Source organism: Aethina tumida, chromosome 1 (genome assembly GCF_024364675.1).
Source record: "Aethina tumida isolate Nest 87 chromosome 1, icAetTumi1.1, whole genome shotgun sequence".
Lineage (NCBI taxonomy): Eukaryota > Metazoa > Arthropoda > Insecta > Coleoptera > Nitidulidae > Aethina > Aethina tumida.
In genome coordinates, this window is record NC_065435.1 from 54,469,824 (window position 1) to 54,485,918 (window position 16,095).

At 30.4% G+C, this 16,095-nt stretch overlaps 4 protein-coding genes across 8 annotated transcripts; 3 read left to right on the forward strand and 1 right to left on the reverse strand.

The window, feature by feature from the left end:
* Window positions 1-1,604: 1,604 nt before the first annotated feature.
* Window positions 1,605-4,655, forward strand: LOC109595604 (gamma-tubulin complex component 4-like). 2 transcript variants are annotated; one of them, XM_049962082.1, is made up of 9 exons: window positions 1,605-2,038; window positions 2,090-2,535; window positions 2,680-2,854; window positions 2,907-3,230; window positions 3,287-3,557; window positions 3,612-3,792; window positions 3,887-4,094; window positions 4,148-4,213; window positions 4,267-4,655. In XM_049962082.1, the coding sequence occupies exons 1-9, from the start codon at window positions 1,976-1,978 to the stop codon at window positions 4,519-4,521; spliced, it is 1,989 nt and encodes a 662-aa protein (XP_049818039.1). In that variant the 5' UTR covers window positions 1,605-1,975; the 3' UTR covers window positions 4,522-4,655. The 2 variants fall into 2 exon arrangements, with proteins under 2 accessions (XP_049818039.1, XP_049818046.1); XM_049962089.1 differs by lacking the exon at window positions 1,605-2,038 and having other exon boundaries at window positions 2,159-2,223; window positions 2,289-2,535.
* LOC109595600 (uncharacterized) lies at window positions 4,615-13,953 on the reverse strand. Its single transcript, XM_049962094.1, has 7 exons — window positions 13,590-13,953; window positions 13,372-13,534; window positions 13,097-13,316; window positions 12,881-13,043; window positions 6,033-6,181; window positions 5,532-5,974; window positions 4,615-4,805 (listed from the first exon to the last, which is right to left on the reverse strand). Exons 1-7 carry the CDS (start codon window positions 13,785-13,787, stop codon window positions 4,765-4,767), a joined length of 1,377 nt encoding a protein of 458 aa, XP_049818051.1. The 5' UTR covers window positions 13,788-13,953; the 3' UTR covers window positions 4,615-4,764.
* LOC109595601 (focadhesin) lies at window positions 6,217-11,169 on the forward strand. Of its 3 annotated transcripts, none has more exons than XM_020010994.2 (14): window positions 6,217-6,288; window positions 6,560-6,895; window positions 6,946-7,146; window positions 7,201-7,363; window positions 7,657-7,936; window positions 7,993-8,749; window positions 8,808-9,011; window positions 9,108-9,358; window positions 9,411-9,613; window positions 9,673-9,909; window positions 9,962-10,222; window positions 10,276-10,487; window positions 10,542-10,839; window positions 10,896-11,169. In XM_020010994.2, exons 2-14 carry the CDS (start codon window positions 6,630-6,632, stop codon window positions 11,055-11,057), a joined length of 3,495 nt encoding a protein of 1,164 aa, XP_019866553.2. In that variant the 5' UTR covers window positions 6,217-6,288; window positions 6,560-6,629; the 3' UTR covers window positions 11,058-11,169. The 3 variants fall into 3 exon arrangements, with proteins under 3 accessions (XP_019866553.2, XP_019866555.2, XP_049818035.1); XM_020010996.2 differs by having other exon boundaries at window positions 8,032-8,749; XM_049962078.1 differs by lacking the exon at window positions 6,217-6,288 and having other exon boundaries at window positions 6,414-6,895.
* Window positions 11,295-12,432, forward strand: LOC109595603 (uncharacterized). 2 transcript variants are annotated; one of them, XM_020010999.2, is made up of 5 exons: window positions 11,295-11,435; window positions 11,493-11,626; window positions 11,677-11,864; window positions 11,917-12,098; window positions 12,269-12,432. In XM_020010999.2, the coding sequence occupies exons 2-5, from the start codon at window positions 11,528-11,530 to the stop codon at window positions 12,361-12,363; spliced, it is 564 nt and encodes a 187-aa protein (XP_019866558.1). In that variant the 5' UTR covers window positions 11,295-11,435; window positions 11,493-11,527; the 3' UTR covers window positions 12,364-12,432. The 2 variants fall into 2 exon arrangements, with proteins under 2 accessions (XP_019866558.1, XP_049818056.1); XM_049962099.1 differs by lacking the exon at window positions 11,295-11,435 and having other exon boundaries at window positions 11,449-11,626.
* Window positions 13,954-16,095: the final 2,142 nt, after the last annotated feature.

Genomic DNA, 16,095 nt, shown 5'->3' on the forward strand with positions numbered 1-16,095 from the left:
ATTTTTTAATATTATTTTTTAATATTATTATACTATTATATTTAAAACAAATTAAAAAATAGTACACTACGGAATATCTGTAGTAACTATTTTTTGAACAATGTCTTTATAAGTAAAATATATTAAGATAATTTACATAAATTTTAATTAAAACAATTAAACTGTTGAACTGGGCCATCCCATGGTTGATATGTAAGCGGTAGAAAAACTAAACATTTTTTTATTGTCAATTTTATTAAAAAGAATACTGATAAGACAGCCAGTTTTGTCTATTACTTATTATATATTATATTTAATAATATTTACTTGAATTAAATCAAATCAGTTTCTGTTGCCAAATTACTTTTTTACAATCGTTATTTTATCATTTTTGCTATAGTTTTCTTGGGTAGATGTTTTATAGTATTTTCTTATTACATAATGCATCCGATGGATTTGAACGTAGTAACAATTATAAACAAAAGTAATTTAAAATAAATTCTAAACTCAATGTAATACTTGAACAAGTAATGGCGGTAAAATGCTCAATAATCAGTAACTAATACAAATAAAATTATCTTAATACAAAATTTTAGTTCACTTTGATACTTCAAAATCGTTAATAGGGTAGTGAAGTAACGAGCAAAGAGTCTCTGGACGCATCTAGACTATGATGATCAACCACTGGCTCCATCGGAATGTAGGAAGGCAATAGGGAAAGGGCATTAAAGATAACAAATAATAATTTTATTTATCAACTAAACAATAATATTAATTGAATGTTTAAATTATTGCAAGTAGCTTTAGAACGAGACTAGTTAACTGAGCAATTGGCAAGGCGAAGTAAGTTTTTCAACATATTACTTTGAGTTGTATCTTCATTAAATCAACATTTAAGTGATTTTTTGATAGCGTCAATTGATTAATTCGTTGTTTGTTTCATTTCATTTTATTTTTGTTATGGTGAATTTATTAATTTTTATACTAAAATAAAAAACCATCAAGTTCAATACAACTACAATTGCCATATAATTAGCCAACAAATTCTCTTTTTGTTCATAATAGTGACCAATAGTCACGTTCACAAAAACAGTTTATTGCTTAATTTGTTTTTTATTAATTCATTGTTATCAATATCTACATAAAGCTATAGACACTGCAATACATATATTTTTTATAAATAATCATGTTTACCACATAATATTCAGTATAGTCCCCCATTATGTAATTAATCTTAAGCAAATTATATTTTAGAATTGTACACCCCTTTCTTGATGTTGCAATTTCTTTATCACTGAGTACATTATTTTAGTTGAAAATACTTATTTTCTATTTTTTATTAGATTTAGCAATATCCAATTATGAATAAATTTTTGTTGTATTATATTAACAACTTAAATAATTAGTTTTTGAAAAATTCAGTTAAAAAAAAGTAATTTTAAAATATAGTTATAGTTAAACATATTTGAATGAATAGTAAGTTTTAAAATAAAATGTTGTTAACAAATCAATATATAAAGCTGTAATGCAAGCTTGTGAAAATCAGAGAGCATGACAGTATGAACTTTCGTTAAAAATACATAAATTAAAGATAAATCATTTAAAAAATTGGTTTTGTTTATTTGTCATTGACAATATGTATTGGTATCACCTTTTAAAAGACCGGTTACATATTCTAACCTCATTTTTTTGAAATAATTGCTTGTTGTTTTAGTTATAGATGAAGTAAAGAATTATATTGGTGCATCATGTACGCCTACGTACTCCTTTGTGGTATTTCACTTAAATAATACAGAAAAAATCATCAGTTAAGTACCGTTTTTATGCGTCCATTGGTAGTGTGTGTTGTTATTGTTATTATGCATAACATAATACTGAAGAACTCTTATGTGACGTTCTCTGTTATTTAGTATTAAAAAATCAGTACTAGTCAATTCCATTTTCTCAACCATTGTGTGATCAGTGTTGAACGAAAACTGTGTCCATTCCCCTAAAAATGATTCGTGAGTTACTATTTAGTATATGGCATCAGCCTGGGAAAGCTCTGGACTTATTCGAAGTAAGTACTAAAATCAAATATTTATTCAACACTCATGGTCATGTTTTCTAGTGGGCAAAGCGTCTAGACCTTCAGGGATTTGCTTACCCTGGTGAAGAACAACTTTTACTGAACACAATAGAGTTTGCCATAGACTACCATAAAATAGAAGAATTTAATAATCAGGTTTTGTGGTGTAACACTAAGTTAGGTTCAGATGACTGTACTGTTCATCTTACCTTAGGAGACTATTTACAAGCATTCTGTTTAGGGGCTCATAAATGTTTGGATGAATATAGACAGACAGTTTTGGAGTTAGAAGAGACATTTATAGAAAATCCATGTCTTCCATTAACTTATGTTACCTGTGAATTATTAAAATTCAAAGATACATTCACAATGCTAAAAAGTATAATTCAGTTGATACAAGATGAGAATATTCATGGATGTTTACTTTTGAATGTTTTATTTAAATATGTAAAATATGGCAGTGAACATCAAGTTAAAAATGCTAGTGAGTAAGTATTTTGCCGGAATTATCAATAATTATATATTTAGAAATAGTATATAATAATTTTAAGTCGATTGATTCTTATAAAAAATTATCTGGACGTTAACAGAATATTGAACTTAATTGAGGAAAAAAATTCTGTATTTTTTAGAATCATTCGTTCAATTAATAGAATTTTCTACCGTCATCTTTGTAATTGGATTATATTTGGTCGAATATCTGACCCCTGTGGCGAATTCTTTATTTGTGATGGTGTATCAGCCGACGAAAATTTTCAGTATTCAAAGGATATTGCCGTATTTGATCATGGAAAAGGATCAGAGAGTGTAAGCCATAGAACTAGTTGCAAATTGTAAAGTGCTATCATTATGTTTCTAGTCTCTGAGTGATATTTTAAGTTCCGTGAGAAAAATTCGGCATCCGCCAATGGTACGAAAATTTTTTATAAACTGGGAGATGTTGCCAATATTCATTGACAAAGAGACAGCAGAATGTATTTTATTCATGGGTCGAATAGTTTGGATAATGAAAAATGAACCAAAGAGCGATACCGATAATTATCACAAAGATAGTTCTCCCAGAGACATTTGGGAAGGAACTAGTATGGATTATTATAAAAAATTACAGGCACTTGAAACAGAGATATTTAATAAAACCTCTTTTGATAACACTATTGAAGAATGTCGTATTAAAATAACCAAGGTACATTTAAAAATTTAAACATGTATTTAATTATATCTTCTGATAATAATTTGTAGTATCTCTGGACGGTTTTGTTGAATGAGGGTAATCTTGTGGAACATTTACATCAAATTAGAGAATATGTTGCATTGGGAAGAGCAGAATTGTACCAACAGTTCATTACAGTTATAAATGAAAAGAACAAGGCCAACAGGACAACTAGCTCTAAAGCACCAGTGTTGCACAACATAAACACAATATTTTCGGAATGTGCTCGAAAAATTTACGGTGATAATAATGAGTCGCATTCTAAGTTCATACTTGCAGTAGCCAAATCTGATAATCAAAGTAATATGTATGTCAAAGAACATTTATAAGTACTACATTTATAATTTTTTACAGAATCTGATCCATGGTCACAATTGAACATTTACTTTGAAGTTAATTGGCCCCTGCATATTGTATTTCATCCAAAAGTTATGGAGTTGTACAATAAACTATTTAGCTTGCTGTTAAGATTAAAAAAATCCGAAATTGATTTAACCAATTTATGGCATATACATTTATGTTATAAAAAACCTATGTAAGTATTGAATTGATATTTTCAATTGTCTGTTTCTTCTATTGAAATCATTGTTGAGCAATTCCAAGCTTTAAATTAAAATTATATTTTCTAGTGATTCAAGAGTTCTAATGTTAAGACAAAAATTAATGTTTTTGATTACCACCCTTCAATATTTTATACAGGTAGATGTAATTGAGGCCGAATTTTATGTATTACTTAAAGCTGTAGAAAATGCTAATCACTTTGAGGACATTGTCAAATTACATAATCAGTTTGTATGCAGTTTATTAAAAAAGACCTTTATCCTAACTTTTGACCAGGTAAAAATCTTGATCTCTGAAACATTCAGTGTATTTAAATAATTCTATTTTAGTCTGAAACGTTTGGCTGTAAGTCCAGGGTATTTAACCTACCGACATCTAATTACACACACAGCAAAGTAAGTAACTTTTATGTTATGTTAGTTTAAGTACATTTTATTGGATTTTTTAGGTTTTTAATTTGATTACGCGTTTGCTGGAACTATGCGATCATTTTTGTTTTGCGGCGACATATTGGGAACCTGAGTTAATGGAAATTGAAATTAATCAACTTGAAGCTTTCCAAATGAAAGCTGATTTTGTGGTGGAATCTCTGATGTTTATATTAACCAACATGCACGCAAAAGTCAGTGGTCAATATTTATCACAACTATTGACACAGCTTGACTTTAATAAGTATTTCAGCAAGAATAGATTACTTTGTTAAATAATATCTTGAAAAACCTTTGATTTTAATCAAAGCTTTAGCCTTGCGAGAATTTTTGATAAGGGTAATTGAAACTGAATAAAACAACTAAAATGTAATATAATAAATTTAATTAAATAAAATAATAAAAAATGGTATAATGTTTCTTTTAAAATCATTTAGCTAGGTATATTATCTTCTCGCTATTTCTAAATGTGACGGTAAAATATAAAGTTTCCAAAGCCATTTTTAAATTAAGACGATTTATTGCCGTTTCTTCATGACTTTCATGAAAAGCACCATATCTGAAAAAATATATTATTAAAATTTGTTTTTAGTTCTTAGTACATTTTTTGTATAAATTATTACAAATGCACTGTGCGTCTTTTCAAGTGGACAATTATTTCAGAAATCAGAAAACAATGACATTATAGTGCAACAAAGCTTTTAACAAACAATGAAATCTGCATAAATTAAACAAAACTGCATCAATAACGGAACTTTAAACCAGTAATACAATTAATATCATCAAATTCCTTGGGAAATTAATAAAACAAAATTCCTTTAAAAAAAACAATATTAATTGCTAATTCATTATCCAAAACTCGATATTCTTGTCTAAGGGTATTAACAAGCTCTCAAGTTTTGAGGCTTGTGTTTGTTTCAAGTGTAAATTTGTCTCTGAAGTCAGTCCCATCTTATTACACCTTTGAGGGCATTACACATTTGAGTTACTTGTTGTTGACCTATGTACTAAAATTGCAATTATAGTGACAAAATCTTCAGAGAAAATGTCTTTTATGGCATTTTACAGTGCTAAATGACAGATAAATTAAGAATGAACTGAATAAAAAGTGTTCAAACCTACAAAATGCTTTTTTGGATACAAAACAAGAAATGGACTGACTATCTAAAGTAATCATTCAAGTTATAGTACTGGTCAAATTAATAAATTCACTTCAAAAGACACACAATGTAGTTTTTTGTTAATTTAAAATAAAATAAAAGTAATAAATAAAATCAATACTCACTAACAAACACAACCATAACAATGATGAGTAAGACCCACATCCAACATTTCCATGCTCTTTTAGAGTGCTCCTTTAACTTAGCTGACTCTGCACTTAAATTAGTAAAATTTTGATCTGTCAATTGTGTAGATTGTCCCACTACTTCTGTATCTCTTTTTATTATTAAATTAGCCTTTTCAGATTGTTCTTTTAAGGACTGTGCAATTGATACCATATCATCTGTAATTTTTTTCTGCAGGTTTTCATGATAATTAATTACAGCATCTAAATCATTATCAGTCCCTAAAGTTTGACCAACATTTCTTTGTCTCACCCCCAATAATTCTTGTCTGGTAAGTTGTGAGTCATTTTCAGTTTCATATTGGTTTAAAGCTATCCCTACTGCTATTTTAATAGCTGTAATACGTTTTTGATAGTTTTGCAGTGTCTCATTATTGGAATTTCTATAATAATAAAATAATTTGAGCGTTCTACAATAAAAACTTAATTTAAAATACTCACTCATATGTTCCTCTTACTTCTTGTAGCATATCTTCAAGAGATGTAATATATTTTCCAAATCTGTCATCATCTTTTTGGTGATTCTTTACCATCAGTTCACATTTTGCTAGCAATCTTCTTAAATTAACCTCATGTCTTGATAGGCCCATCTGTAAATTTAAAAAACATCGTTTCCGGTAAACAATCGAAAATGGCTTTTAATTCTTTGCGTGTAATACGCCACGTCATTTTTATCGAAATTCTAGTGTAATTATAGGTAATATTAATTGTTTTATATAACTCAATATAAAATTACTATGGGTTTCATATAAATATTATGGATTAACACAATCTAAACTAATAGGACTAGTAATACAAGCAAATATTTAATACTAACCTCTAAAATTGAGTCCGACCTAACCTGTATTGTAAATATATTGTATATATAAATTTTTCTATTTTAACAATTTTTTAATATAGACATTCACACTTTAATACAATAGATTTAAAATCGTTAATAAGTAATTACTTATTGTATGTTGTCACAGTGACGTTTACTGCCACTGGTTCGTTTAACCAGCGGTACGTTTGAACTACTGGAATAATCAAGGCGGCAAAATGGAATCTATTGAACAAAAATTGAATTCCAACAATCCGAGGGTAGTTGCTCAAGTTATATCCACAATTATCAAGAATATTACAAGGAAACCGCCTTCTGATGTACCCAACAGTCCGGAATTAAAATTTCTTTACGATAAATCGACAAATAACGACCCTCTAATCAGTGAAAGTGTGTGTGATGCGATTTTACTGTTAGTTAAAAAGGGTGTCTTAGATGCAGAATCTGTGTTACATGATTTTGTCACGAAAATTGCTAGTGTTCAGTGAGTTTCTGTTTTTAATTTGGAACTATTTTACAGTTTGTGTGTTGCAGGTGTTACTCCGGGATAACTCATCTGCTTGGTCAATTATTGTATATTGAATTGGACGAAAATTTGAAGAAGGGCACTAAAATTTGTCAGTACAACTTAAGATTCCCACAACATCCTTTTGTAACCTTAGTTCATGAACACTCAGACAGTTGGAACTTTCTGTTGGAAGAGATTCGAGTGTTTTATAACAATGAGGATGAAAAGTAATAATTGTGCTAGAGATTTGATTTAAAATTATATTTTATATTGACTTTTAGCATTGTTTCACACAGAGACAAACTATTTAGACCTCTGTTTCTTTATGTCCTCTGCAACCCTGGGGAAACCGGACTGAATTTATTTAAAGAACGTTTGTGGAGATGTATTATTAATTCTCAATGTAATGAGGAGACGCTGTTGGATATTTTAGGCTGGTTGCATGTAAGTACAATATTACATTCACTATTTTATATATGAATCATCTAATCTAATCTAAAATCTAAGTTTGACTAATTTTAAGTTTAATAATGTCTAATGTCATGATTCTAGTTAATGAAATTAAATTATTGATAATACAACTATAATCAATCAATTATTATCTAATTATTAGATAAAATATCCTAAAATAACAATTTTTTATACAATTTAATTAATTAAATAATTGAAGAAACAATTGTTTCTTATTAGTATTTATTTGATTTTTGTTTACCACGTAAATTTACTTATTATTTCAGATGGAATCAAGGAACAATATAGAACTTATAAGCGAATTTTTAAATGAATATTTGCAAATTGTGAAAAGTGATGCTGCGTTTAAAGTTATTGTTTTGTATCAAGTTTCTACTTTATATCATCTTCTTTTATACAGAAACAATCCAACGACAACTATCAGAGTCCTAAATACCATAATTATAAAGAAACAGATTGCAGATATTAGTAATTATTTACTGTATATCTTCACTAAAATGATAAAAATATGCTCATGTGTATATTTGGAATCATTATTGTTGTTATGTAAGTAAATATTTTTAGTGATTCAATTTACATTTGTGTATTGTATTCATTTTTAGGTCAAAAATTGATATCCAATATACCTTGTGATTTAATAGCCTTAAGTGCTTTTAAAGCGTCTTTAATTCATCTTATTGCAAACGCTTGTTTACTAGACGATCGATCTGTACAAATAGCACGATCGATTTATCAGGAAATTGAAAAATCCAGTGACAAATCCGATTGTCTCGAAAGATGTATACTCAGCAAAAGAATTTTCAATAGCAATAATGAAATTTATTTAGCAGTAACTCTAACCAATTTATCTTGTAGTCTTAACAATAACGAAAATTTAGACTTATTTTTAAAAAATTTAGAAAGTTGTCCACAGTTTTACGTAAAGTCCATCATACATTTTATATACGGAATATTTCTACAAAACAATACTCTATATGTCGAACGATCTTTATTAGATATAATACTGAAGAATACTCGAGTGTATTTAGAGATTGCCCCCGAAACTCTGTCCGTTATTTTATATAAACTGTCACGAACCACAAACCAACAAATGCATTTAAGTTTGCTTAAAGCGTTGCCCAAAATTTCGATATTGAAAGAAAATTATCACAAAATTGTCGGAACGATTTTGGCTTTGAATAACGGGCCGACGAGATTACAGAACGTGAGTGCTCTATTGATGTTTGAAATTTGGAAACTGGAAGACAGAACCTACAGCAACTTGGAAACCATGTTAATGATGGAGTGTAAGTCGAAACGCGGAATTCTAGAATTTTATACCACAAAAGCTTACATCCTCAAGGAAATATGCGCGTTTAGGTTAATATATTTTAATTGATTTGTTATACTTTAAGTATAAGTATTTTTCAATTCGCAGACCGGGCAAGTACGGAAAAGAAATTGTGGCGCACTTTTCTAATATTTTAAACAATCACAGCGGTGAAGGTGGTGCTTTGCCATGTTCATTGGCTATTGAAGGTATTAGGTATTTGTGTAAAGCAGGAATTATTGATGCAGTCACGACTTGGGCAAGCATTTTCCCCAAATTTAAAGATGACTTTAGGACACCAATTGTAGTTAGGTAAATATTAATTGGTCAATACAATATAATAGTTGAATGTGTTAAAATATATTATATATAAAACAACATTAACAACATTTTTAATATGTATTGTAGCTTATGCAATTTAATTCACGAGATCCCACAACTCAATTACACTGAGGCATATCCTCAATTGATTAATGATGTGGTGGCCAGATTGTGGTTCTATGTCTTGCACAGTGAGAATTGCGAGATGATGGAAGCAGCTTTGAATGGCCTAACTTCTTTTAGTTTGGAACAGATTTCGTCTCATTTCCCTGATGAATATTTGGACGCTGATACTTTGGAGTCTAAACAAAATAATGCTGCGTCTCAAATAGTTCCAGGTTTGCCGTTACAATTAGTCTTTTTTAATGATAAATGTGAGTTTATTTTAAGGCAAAACTTGGATTTATCTCTTGAAATCGTCAAAAGATAATATAAAATGCTTTGGTAACTTTTTAATAAAAATGACGTCAATTGAAGTATCAAACTACCTTAAATATGTGTACCAAGTCAAAGGTAACACAGAACCAATTCATTTTACAACGTTACCACCGCACAGTATCGTCAGAGCCGTAGGAGAATATCTAAAACAATGGGTATTTATTACTATAGAATCATCTGTGATTTATCATAGAAATCAATGTATTTGTTTTAGTTATCTAAATGGAAGGATTTTCCAACTCGTCTCATTTATATGGAATGTTTACGAATATTTAGTCAAGAATACAGCAAACCCCTCCCACCATACAATTGGCATTTCTTATTAGAAGTTATTGATGATCCCATTGCTAGGCCCTATTGTATAGATATAGCTTGTCATCAAGTTATTATGTCAGGATCTGCCAGACAAATTATTGATAATTTGGTAGAGGCTTGTACATCAACAAAAAATGTATTTACTGTTAAAAATTTAAGGCATACATATTATATCTAATTTTATTTAGGAGGGAGACATGATCTGCATTTATAAAAATTTAAAATTCCTTGCAAACAGCCTACAACCAATGATATTAAAACCATTCTTCACAACGTCTCTAAAGATGGCTATCGATTCATTTGAAAACCGAAAAGATCGAGCGTTCTTAGACCAAATTGTAGTCAGACTTACAGAAGTTTTAAAAAATCCAAGCATATTGGATATAAATAAAACCACCATATCTGAAGTGCTCTGTGACCAACTGTATTCTGCTAACTCCAGTTCCCCAGTAAGTGGACACAGTTATAATTCTAATAAGACATTAATTTGTTTTATTTTTAGATTTTTAACGTTCTCGTAGATATGACACCGGTGTTACCGGAGAAAATAATAAATAAAATTACACACTCTTCTCAGTGTGCTTCTATAACACAGGATTGGTTCGAAAAATCGTTAGTACTTCGTTGTAAAATGGCTGAGACGACAGATAAATCCCCCTTAGATTACTTGGAAGATGTTTTGGACGTTGCTTGTTTCACCAACATTAATAATAAGTAAGTACCGTCAATTTTTAAATCCGGTTATATATTTTAATATGGATTTTTTAGGTTCAATTCACTTATTTTACCTTGTTTTACAAAAGTGTTTAAAAATCAAGTAGAGAAAGAACATTGTGCCCTTTGGCTTTTAGAACTGTTGGGAAAAATACAAGCTAAAATCGCTAGTCGAACGGAACCAGCAATTTTAATCTTTTTATTTGATATTTTAATTTCGGCCGTGATCATATTTTCAGGTCATTTTACGTTCGAAAATTCCACCGATTCCACTAGTAATATGCTTGACTTTTTTCCGCAGGCTTTTTCCAGTTTATTGCTTGTTGATCAGTGGAGCATATGTACAAATCAGGTATGTATTGGCCTATTGATGTGCATATAAATTAGATTGATAAATACATATTTTAGGCGTTAGAATGGCTCTATCATGTTAACACCGAAGATTACATTCCCGTGGAGTATAGAAGGGCTTTCGGAATAACCTTACAGTCTTTCCGACACCACTCCGAATTTACAAAGAACTTAAAATGGATGAAATATTATAACTGTAAAGTAGAAATTGAAGAATAAACCGTGGTAATTATTGACCCAGTTATTAATTAATAAATTTAAAATGGTTTATGTAAAAATGGATGAAATACTGTAAAGTGGAAATTGGAAAATAAAATGTTTTAATAAATGACTCATTGTAATGTTCTCAATTGTAAATTTTACAACCCCTTATTAACTAATCTAGTTATTAGATTGAGTAAAGTGTTTCTAAATTTAAGCATTTATAGATAACTCTTAAAAATAACATACGCATGTTAGTTATTATGATACATACAATAGAAATTCCCTTTAATCTCAACATTTTTGATCAAAATATTGAATAAGGCGTCAATCATCAATCAATTGTCACTATCTAATCTCACTATTTTGGGCATATAAAGACATCCACCACACAAGGTAAGTTATCAGTTTAAACACAGAACAACAATATGCTATTGAAGGTGATTCTTACAGTTTTTGCGCTGGTGGAGGCAGCATTCGGTCATGGAATGATGCTGACGCCAACAAACAGAGCATCTTTGTGGAGGTACGATGACTCCCAGCCACACGATTACGAGGACAACGAATTTTTCTGCGGGGGAATGACGGTAAGAAAGCAAAAGCATATCATTACATTGGTTTCAATAAAATAATACAGGTACAATACACCCAAAACGGAGGACGTTGTGGCGAATGCGGCGATAACTGGGCGAAACCAAAACCCAGAAGCAACGAGAACGGCGGCACCTACGGCAACGGAATAGTCACTGCCAATTATACAGTTGGGGATGTCATTGAAACATACGTAAGGCTTACATCCAACCATAAGGGAACGTTTGCTTATAGGTAAAAATCTTCTACAACTTACAATTGGTCAGGTTGATTGAATTTTATTTAGCCTTTGTATACTGGAGGATCCGTCGCAACCTGAGACAGAGGACTGCTTCCAACCACTGAAGTTGGCGGATGGTACAGATTTATACGCAGTGTCGTCAACTGAGAAGGAAATCTACAATCTTATTCAACTTCCTGCGGACGTAAAGTGCGACAGATGCGTCCTTCGATGGCACTACAGAGCAGGTACTCATATACTAACAACAATAATGAATATTGAACTTATCTAAGGTCAAATTATTGTAAAAATATAAACACTACAGATTTATATATCAACTATTACAAGGTACACACGTATTATTTTTATCTTATCTACTTTTGTCATCTGGAAATTTTAATTGCTTGAATTTTTGTAGGAAATAACTGGGGTCCATGTGGGGATGGAACATATGATGAGGGTTGTGGAGACCAGGAAACCTTCAGATCTTGTGCAGATATTTCAATTTTTTAATTTAATAATTTAAAAAAATTGTATTATAATAATTAATAGATCAACTAATAAAACTATTATTTATTAATATTTTGATTAGTGATATGAAAACTGCCTCAATTAATTTTAGTCTCTACTTTAAGAAAGACTTCAATAATTATTTATTTAGTTTATTGTAAAACATCAAAGAAAAGGTATGGCAAATAAAAAAAGTACGGGGATTTAAATAAGGTCTTTACATAATATTTTAAACTAATTGGTTTACATTTTACTTAACAAGTGATTTCTTAACTATCTAATTTACTGTGAACAGTATTCCACATTATTTGGTACTTGAAAATGGTACCCTCAACCCTATTCACATAATAAATATTGTTGCAAGTAAATAATAAATTTTAAACTTACAAATAATTATGTTGCTTAAAACTATCACAGATACCACAGCTATTAAATCACTTTAAACTGACGTCTCTGTATTGTCTCTATCAGGCACAGGTACAGTCAGAGATGAAGGTCTAGAGTCAATTCTTTCACTTACACTAAGGATTTCCTCACTTGTAATACATGCTGCAGGAGGAACTGGATGTAATCTTGTTGGATCCAATAGGTTTCTATTTTTTTCTTGAGATTGATGCTTTTTCTGGGGTGTCCTGTTAGGTGATGATTTCCTACTACTATTGTAAGATCTCAAAAGCTTTGCACTGGAAAAAAAAAATAAATAAAAATCTTACTTGTGCATTAATATAAAACTTACGCATCAACTAATTTCATAAGGAGTCTGCTGTATTGCTGATATTCTTCATCACCAAAGTGGTTTGGATCATATCTAGCATGTTCATACAGATCACAGAACTGATGCAACAATCTATGACCACTACCATTTAAAGGGTCTGCCAGAGTCATCAGTAAATAGCTCCTTAAATTTTCACTAGGATGTCGAACAAGAAAATTATCCTGCTTTGTAATTTCATTCTCTGTAAAATAGCCACAATAAATAAAATAATACAGGGGGTGGTAATAATAAGGTACCTAATATTTTACAGTCATCTACAGCTTTCAAACGATAGTAGTGTGCAGGTATTTGTTGTCCCGGACATACAATATACCTTGGATCAGTTTTACTAAATAATTGGGGTTCACAGGTGATTTTTCCTATTAGATCTAGACGCCTTTCTATTTCTAACTTAAGTTCCTAAAATCAGTGCATTATGTGATAAATTATAACAAACATAAGTAACAACAATTACCTTGGATGCATCTAAGCCAACTTGGATGTGCGGTCCTCTTCTTGAACGCAGTGTGAATCTCATTATTTGTCTCTTGGCAAATATGAATAACAAGATGAACAGAAGTAATCCAATACCGATTATAATTATAACCGTCACTCCCGATTGTTCCTCTGCCATGTTTTTAGGTGATGTCAGTAATTCTACGTGCGTAGACATTTGCAGTATTGGAACTCACCACCCATATAAAAATTACTTTAATTAAACTTTGTTAAATAATTTAGAAGAACCGATAATCTCCCATTGTTTACTGCAACGTTTGACAGTTCTGGTTAAAATGAACTACTCTGGTTCCAAAACGTTTACCCACAGAGCACCCCGTTTACCCATAATTCTATAAATGAGTAGATGTTTATTTGGCACTGGACCACAGAGCCCATGGTATAGATAACTTGTATCCCGGTAATCTGATTATTATACGTAGTTCCAAGGATGTACATCCTTGTATTTGGAAGTGGCTAATACTCATGTAGACAAAACATTACATACTTACTTTTGTGTACCTACACGAAACAATTTGGTACCTTGGGTAGACAACTGTATACATTAATTAATTTTAATATAATTTTTTTAATATAAAATCTCAAATTATACATTTATTCTTAAAAATATAGATATCACTCTCAGACTATTAAAATAAGAATAATTGATTCTAAATAAAATATATTATCAGTTTTTAACAAATTATAACAATTGGAATGCATCATGCACCGACTTTTGTATGCATATTATTTAATATATACATTAGCGAATGCAGAAAAGTATCTCTTCAGAATGGATCCACTTTGTCGTTGTCCTAGGGCTCAGTACCATTCCACAAGTCAGTGGCGGTGGCAAACTAACGCAATTCTAATCCCTCTCAAGAGAGATTTTCTTAATCTTAATCTTTCTAATTGGTTTTGTTTTCGCAAACTCAGTCGACAAGACAGTCAGAGGACCTGAGATCAGCTCATCCATATATTGAAGAGTCTTTGATCCTACTGAATTTTGAGAGAGACATCATGCTTGACAGAGACAGTAAAAGATTCCCACTACGAAGCAAATTTTCAGACTTTTACTGTCTCTGTCTTACATGATGTCTCTCTCAAAATTCAGTCGGAATGATCGATTCGTATATGCATTATTTCTCTTTCTTATCCATATATGTCTTCTATTAGCTTAAGACTCATCGATGTCGGTGCCATGGATGGGGTTTTTAGTTGATTTAAAAGATTTTCTCCCTTTATTCCAAATAATAATTAAAAAGAAAAGTATCAACTTTTTGAAAATAAGTTCTATTTCCACATTTGTTTATAATTAGATGTTGGGATGTTCAATACTCCAAATTAATTACCAAATGTTTCAAACGAAAACCAATTTTTAGTATTTAGATTTTATAGATCCAGATTTTTACCTCATCATGGTTATGTTTTTACTAAGAAAATTTGATATACATTGACAAATTGATTAACATTTTCTCCACCTTTAGGTAAAAAAAAATCCTCCAGAATTACATACATAAACATCCTGAGAAATGTCCTGGATTGTAGAAAATTAATTTAGGACATTTTAATTTCCCGATTTGTTGTCTTACTCATTATTTGATTCGTCAACGAGATCTTTGGAACCACGTAGTCTCGTTGCCGTTTCTTTACGTTATAATTATAGACATTTTATAAATTTATGAGATTTATTTGAATACATTATACATAAAAATACATTTCATTTTAGCAATTTACAATAACTTAAATATATAATCACAATTTTGATGTGTCGAGTAGCTTTGTACTTTTTAATCATCACGAAATTAAGGGTACGAAGAAGACATTGAGCAATTTTTGAAATTTCTTGAATGTTAAAGTCGAAATAAAAAACCTCTTATTCTAACTATTGAGTACGTTATGCTTATAAGTAAATGAAGATACATTTAGAACTATGGAATATAATCAGCGATGGGCAAGTACCCGGTAAATTGAAATTTGTATAAATACTCCCACTATGGGGCAAATTTGTAGGCATATACTGTCTCTGTCGTGCATGATGTCACTCTCAAGATTCAGACGGGCCAATCGCTTTCGATATATATAGTTAAATTTTTTATAGCAATCTCAGACAATGAGGGGGTTTCATACAATTCTCTTTACCACTGGCGCTCGTGAAGTTTGGGTCTGGCGAGGCATAATTAACAACATACAATTCGAATGGGCTTTTGATATGTAAATTCAGTCCGTAAGATAGATTTTTCAAATCGCAAGAACCCCTTTTATACCAAATATCTTGACTCCCTTTTGAAAATAAAAAAAATGGCTAGTAAAATAATTTACTCATTACTGTACTTCCCGTTACTCAACCAAATTTATCGTATCAAGAAGAAATTTGCAGTTTTTTCCCGTATATGTTATTCATAAATTTACATATTTTTACAAGTATTTTTAAAGTAAAATTCTTGTAACGTAAAGTAACCCAATAATTTGTAGAACACTTGTAA